This window comes from Sinocyclocheilus grahami, unplaced genomic scaffold, assembly GCF_001515645.1.
Source record: "Sinocyclocheilus grahami isolate Dianchi unplaced genomic scaffold, SAMN03320097.WGS_v1.1 scaffold1408.1, whole genome shotgun sequence".
Taxonomy (NCBI): Eukaryota; Metazoa; Chordata; class Actinopteri; order Cypriniformes; family Cyprinidae; genus Sinocyclocheilus; species Sinocyclocheilus grahami.
Genome location: NW_015506587.1, coordinates 176931 through 183587, shown reverse-complemented (window position 1 = coordinate 183587; position 6657 = coordinate 176931). Strand labels below are relative to the sequence as shown.

General features: G+C 36.2%; 1 protein-coding gene across 1 annotated transcript; it reads right to left on the bottom strand.

Moving 5' to 3' along the window:
- Positions 1–4894: 4894 nt before the first annotated feature.
- LOC107570041 (interferon-inducible GTPase 5-like) lies at positions 4895–6239 on the bottom strand. Its single transcript, XM_016256235.1, has one exon. The coding sequence runs from the start codon at positions 6220–6222 to the stop codon at positions 5083–5085; it is 1140 nt and encodes a 379-aa protein (XP_016111721.1). The 5' UTR covers positions 6223–6239; the 3' UTR covers positions 4895–5082.
- Between the last annotated feature and the right edge of the window lie 418 nt (positions 6240–6657).

The window sequence follows — 6657 nt, the reverse complement described above, 5'->3', positions numbered from 1 at the left end:
ATAAAGGGCCCAAAAAAAAAAAAAAAAAAAGTTTTAAAAGGGGGCCCCCCCCCCCCCCCCTTAATTGACATTCTTTGCATCTGCATTCTGTAGCTAATTTATTCTTATGTTGCTAAGTTACACAGAGGTTGCACAACTTTTTGCTGCAATAGGCCTTACTTCACTCATGGTAGCCTGTGTATTTGTTGACTTTGTGGGGCATTTCATATTTCATATTCAGTGTAGATTCAAATCAGTTTTGTGATGATAAGGCTCTGAAAATGACTTTTTCTTGCTAGAACTAAAGCAACGTTAAATCTGACCTTTTGGATGTCTTAGTGGTTTGTGGCTGAAATTTTGCACATGGAATTTAATTTATGCCTGCTTTGTAAAAAGCTGTGCAGTATAAGAAGGAAACGAAAGGCTAAATGAAGTCCAGTTATTTCCATGTAAGACATTGAAACAGAACAAGAAAAGGAAACAGAACTGATCGCAATTTATATATATATATGTTTAAATAGCAGAAGTGTACCATTGCCCTTAGTCTAAACAACATTGAATAAAATAAATCAACCCTATACAGACTTTTTACGCACATACAGAGATGCAAACTTGTCACCTTTTGAAAAAAAATAGACATTTTGAATCCAAAATATGTAATTTGTGTAGATCTGATGGGGGAGTTTTATTGCACAGTACAATATTATTATTACTACAGTAACATTTTTATTGGTTTAAGTTTAATAATGTAATAAAAAATAATAATGATGATGATTACTATTATTATTATTATAGTAATATTGAATGGGCTACTTAAAAACAATCATGTGAATGTGGCCTTAAAAAAAAAAAAAAAAGCATTCTATGGTGAGATTTTGAGTTTTTCTTGCTAGAACTAAAGCAACGTTAAATCTGGTCTTATGGATGTGTTAGTGGTTTGTGGCTGAAACCAAAGGAAAGAAACCCATACAAATGTATTGTGGCCTGTGTCTTCGTATTTCCTGTATGCTTATTGTAATTCAGATGTAAGGGGGTTTGATGTTGCACATGGAATTGAACTTACGCCTGCTTTGTAAAAATCTGTGCAGTATAAGAAGGAAATGAAAGGCTAAATGAAGTCCAGTGTAAGACATTGAAACAGAACAAGAAAAGGAAACAGAACTATTCGCAATTTTTTTTAAAGGGGTCATATGATGCGATTTCAAGTTTTCCTTTCTCTTTGGAGTGTTACAAGCTCTTGGTGCATAAAGAAGATCTGTAAAGTTGCAAAGACTAAAGTCTCAAATCCAAAGAGATATTCTTTATAAAAGTTAAGAGTCAACCACACCTACCTAAAACGCCTCGTTCTAACACGCCCCCACATGTCTACGTCACTATGTGGAAATATTAGCATAATGCCGCCCAAATGTGCACACAAAAAAAGAAGGCGTGGTTTCAGGAACAGCAGTAGTGTTGATGCAGTCATGTCAGGGAGACGCTGTGTGATTCAGTGCGAAAGCAAAAGCACTTTATTTGGCCTTCCGGAAGTAGATGCAATTAGGAATCATTGGTTAAGATTTATTTACAACAGAACAGCACAACCCAAATGTTCGAATTTGTGCAACGCATTTTATGGACGACAGTTTTTTGAACCTAGAAGAGTACAAGGCTGGCTGTGCACAAAGGCTATTTCTAAAAAAAAAAGGGTCAATTCCGACTTTGCTATGACAATCTGGCGCTTCTGAATCAGCGACTGTAAGTATGTTTTGTTATTAGTTTAAGTATTCGCTATTGACTATTCAAATGCGGAGTTTTGCGCAGTGCAGAGTAATGCGTTGTGTGTGTGTGTGTGTGTGTGTAAGGGGAACAGGGTCACATCACAGGAGAGTGAACTGCCTGTCAGACATCATAGCAAGTCAGCTGTCTTAACCGCGGCTTGTGTATTGCATCATCACTGTGTCTGTCACACGACTCTGTTGCCCTTTCGGGCTTGAACTGATGGTAAAACTAACGACATTATTAACTGTCTTGATATTTACTTTGAAAGCTGAAGCGATTATGGTAAGGGATGTTACATTTCCAACGCGTGCTTGTGGTGTTTGGCCAATCACAATGCACTGGCAATATACATTTCCAAAATGGCAGAATTTTACTACATGACCATAAATAATGAAACAGGGTGCCTTCTAAAGTTTTACACATTTTACAGAGTGGGGAAATCGTGGGATACATTTTATGAAGTTTTAATTTAGAATAATGAAGCCTATGAATTACCTTGAACTGAATCAAATTATGTCTAGCATTTACAGAACATGTATGTACATTTCTCAAGCACTCATACCACATGAATATTAAAACCCATTTCCTCTTCCCAATCATGTTTTATTTTGTGAGTGTTATTGTCCACCTTTTCTACTAATACTTTGTAAAAATTTGACACAGTACCACTAGCACCTAGCACCAGGGTGTACATTAACAATACTTTCTAAAGTTGGATTTAAATTCAAAGATTTGAAGTCTGAACTGTGCTTCTTAACAAAGTCTCTGACTTGCAAATAACGGAAAAAAATTAGCAGGAACAAGAGCATAGTATTGTTTTAGTTGTTCAAAAGAACTAAATGTACCTTCCCAATAAAGATCTTGTATTGTTACTATACCCATATGTTTCCATTGAAAAAAGATCCTATCATGTAACCCCGGAGGAAAAGCATGATTATTACAGATTGGGGTATCTAAATATAAATCTGGAATTTTCAAATATACCTTGATTTGTTTCCATACTTTAATTAGGTTTGAAATAACTATGTTACCATGAATATTTTTGACTTCAATTTTGATGGGACTCTTAAGCAGAGCTGTTAATGAATTCTTATAACAAGAAGCTTCTTCAATTGCTAACCATTCTGGCTTGTCACCTAACTCCACTGAACCAATCTTCCTCCACCACGCTAAAGTATTTATGTTAGCTGCCCAATAATAAAATGTAAAATTGAGAAGCCCAAACCCTCCTTGATCTCTAGATTTGTTTAGATGTTTCTTGTTAATCCTAGCTATCTTCTTGTCCCAAATGAAGCTGCTTATAATAGATTCTAGCTGTTTAAAATAATTAAGGGGAATTAAGAAAGGAATAGATTGAAATACATACAAAACTCTTGAAAGTACCACCATTTTTATAGCGTTAATCCTGCCTACCATGGACATAGGGAAGCTGATCAATATTCTTTTTCCAATTCAATTTTAATAACATTTCAGGTTTTTTGGTGATTATTACACCTAAATATTTAAAGGAGAGATTTGCACTTTTAAATTTAGTGCTAGATAAATATTTTTGATCTAAATCATCAAGAGACTAGCATTAATTCACTTTTTTTCCCAAATTATTGTGAATCCAGAAAGACTGCCAAATGTTTCAATAAGCTCAAGTAATGGTGGAATAGGCATTTCAGGGTCGGAAACATACAGGAGAATATCAGCCGCATACAACGAAAGATGTTGGGGTCTGCCCTCTATCACTATAGGTGCTATGTTAGGATGGTGTCTGATACTGGCTGCTAATGGTTCCATTGAGATATCAAACATTAAAAAAAGGAGACAAAGAGCATCCCTGACGTGTACCTCGAGATAACTGAAATGGATTTGAAATGTTTTGGTTGCTAATAACAGAAGCTACTGGATGTGCATAAATTATTTCAATCCATTTAATAAATTCTGAACCGAATCCAAATTTCTTTAGAACAGCAATCATGTATTTCCACTCTAATTGTTTGAAGGCTCGTTGAGCATCTAATGAGATAACACATGTCTTTATATTTTCCTTGTTATAAATTATGTTAAACAGCCGTCTCAAATTAAAATATATATGTCTCTTTGGCATAAAACCAGTCTGGTCCTGATGAATTATAGAACAGATGTACTTTGTCAATCTATTCACAAGAATTTTTGTTATAATCTCAGATTCAGTGGAAATGAGAGAGATCGGGCGAAAGGAAGACATCTGCAGCTTGTCCCGCCCCGGGTTTGGAATTAATACTATACTCGCTTCATACATCATTGGTGGAAATTTATTTTGTGTTGTTGCACTTTTAATCAGTCTTTGAATTATAGGTACAAGATTATTCCTGATTTTTTTATAGAATTCGGCACTAAAGCTGTCCGGACCCACAGATTTGTTATTAGGTAACTGTTCTATTACTTCATTTATTTCTTCTAGTGTAATTTCTTTATCTAAGGAATGTTTTGCATCAGTGCTAAGAATGGGAAGATCCAATTGAGAAAAACAATTATTCTATTGCCTCTTGGCTCGTTTTACATTTTGATTCATAGACTTCTTTATAGAAATCAGCAAAGCAACGATTAATTTCCTTGGGGGTCAACAATTATCTGCCCATTATTCAATTTTATTTTATGTATTGCACGAGTTGCCTGAGAGTTATTCACAATTTGTATATATGTTTTTAAATAGCAGAAGTGTACCACTGCCCTTAAAGTCTAAACAACATTCTTATGGTAAAGCAACTATATACAGGCATTTTATGCACATACAGAGATGCAAACTTGTCACCTTTTGATAAAAATAGACATTTTGAATCCAAAATATGTCATTTATGTAGATCTGATGGGGGAGCATTATTACTATTAGTATTATCACTATTCAATAATACTGAATAGTATTATTACTACAGTACAAATTTTATTGGTTTATTTAATACGTTTATAATAATAAAAAATTATAATAATAATAATGAAAAAAAAAAAACAATAATGTGAATGTGCATGGCCTTAAAAGAAAAAAAAAATCCATTCTATGGTGAGATTTTCCCTATATCTTCATGCTAAAATTGACTGTAAATCCGCATTTGAAACTGATATTTAAAAAAAAATTGGGAGTCATGAATTTGCATCCCTGATGGGCATTTATGATAGTTAACTATTAAAAATGAACTGCATCGAAATCTAATATTATAGGGCATATTAATCAACTAAATAATGAAAATGAGGAGCGTTATTCTTTTTAAATTAATACATTGCTTATAGTTTAAATGATATAGCTATAGCCCATTTAGTTATCAGTCTAAGTTGAATGTACAGAGCATGATGTAAGTTTGTGTATTGATACTGCTCAATCTACGGTCCCTCTCCTGTTACCATAGCAACCACCTTCTCAGCATCAGCACCCATATCGTCAATAGCAGTGTTGAGTGCCTGCAGCATAACGGTGAAAGATCGACTGACGGATCTGGTGTGTCTCGGCATGGCTAGTTCCACAAGTCTGGTGGTTGCTGTGCTGGTGTCTTTCTCGACTTGCGCGAGTCGTCTTTTAACTTCGCTCTTGCTGACCTCCACAGAGAGAGCACAGGTCCGCAGGGCCTTCAGCCTGGCTGGGTCGAGACCCCGCTGCCTCGCCAGCCGCTGCAGAGACTCGTCGTCCAGGCAAAGTGAGATCTGAGCCTTGTTCAGAATCCGTATGGCCACCGTAGCGTCCACCATGGAGGCCACCAAAGGTACGGGAATGGCAGAAACGCCACCGGATAATGAGGCAGCGGCCCACACCAGTGCCTTAAAGGCATCTTTCTTCTGAGTGACCAAGGAGTTGGAGAATGTAGGAAGTGCTAGAAGAAGAGCATGCGATCTGATCTCTGGAAGGTCACATCGCATGACCTCTAAAAACTTCAGAAAGTCCAGCTTCTCCAAAGCTGAAGGTTGTACCAGAAACACCTTGGGCAGAGGAACACCTTCTGCCTTGAGCACTTCTAAGCTTGCCGTCTTCTTCGCCTCCAATGTTTTCTCAGTATCCTTCATAGATGATAGTAAGATGAAGTAAACCGTCTCTTTCTGCAGCGACCTCACTTCCCTCCACACCGCCACACTGTTAACACTAGGTTTCTCTGTGAATGTGAAAATGATGGAGTTGTATCTCATAACTTTGAAACGCTCTACATAATCCTCAGCCTCAAAAGAAGCATTGCTAGAGATGGATGGCAGATCCCAAAGGCGAAAGTCAGGATGCTTTGGATTCGGGAATACGGCTAGATCTTCTGGGGCAGAGGATGATGGAGTACGGGCTGCGGTTTCATCTTCTTGGCTCAGACCTCGAAGTGAATTTATAAAAGTAGCTTTTTCTGCATTTCTGTCCCCAATGATCGCAATGTTGATTCTGCTGATCAGCATGTCCTCCATTGCATCTCTTATATCCGAAATGTTGTTCTTTTCAATAGACTCCTTTAGTGTTTCCAGCAGGTTAAGACTCCTCAACACATCAGCCATGTCTGGTAGGTGATAACTAATCTACAAATACAAAGACACATCATTTACAGTGTTTGAAAGCAGAGTTGGGGTTATGTGTGTTTCAGACATTTGGAGTCTGTAAGATTTTATACTTTTATTCAGCAAAGACACATTAAATTGATCAAAAGTGACAGTGAAGTTTTTATAGTATTACAAAAGTTTACATTTCAAATAAATGCTGTTCTTTTGAACTTCCAATTCACCAAAAATCCCGAAGACAAAAAAAGGATTCTGAAGGATTATGTGATGAAGACTGGATGTGATGAAACTCAGCTTTGCATCACAGAAATAAATTACATTTTAAAATATATTCAAATAGAAAATAGTTCATTTGAAATTGTAATAATATTTCACAGTTTTTACTGTATATTTGATCAAACAAATGTTAGAGACATAAAATACTTTTTTTCATAA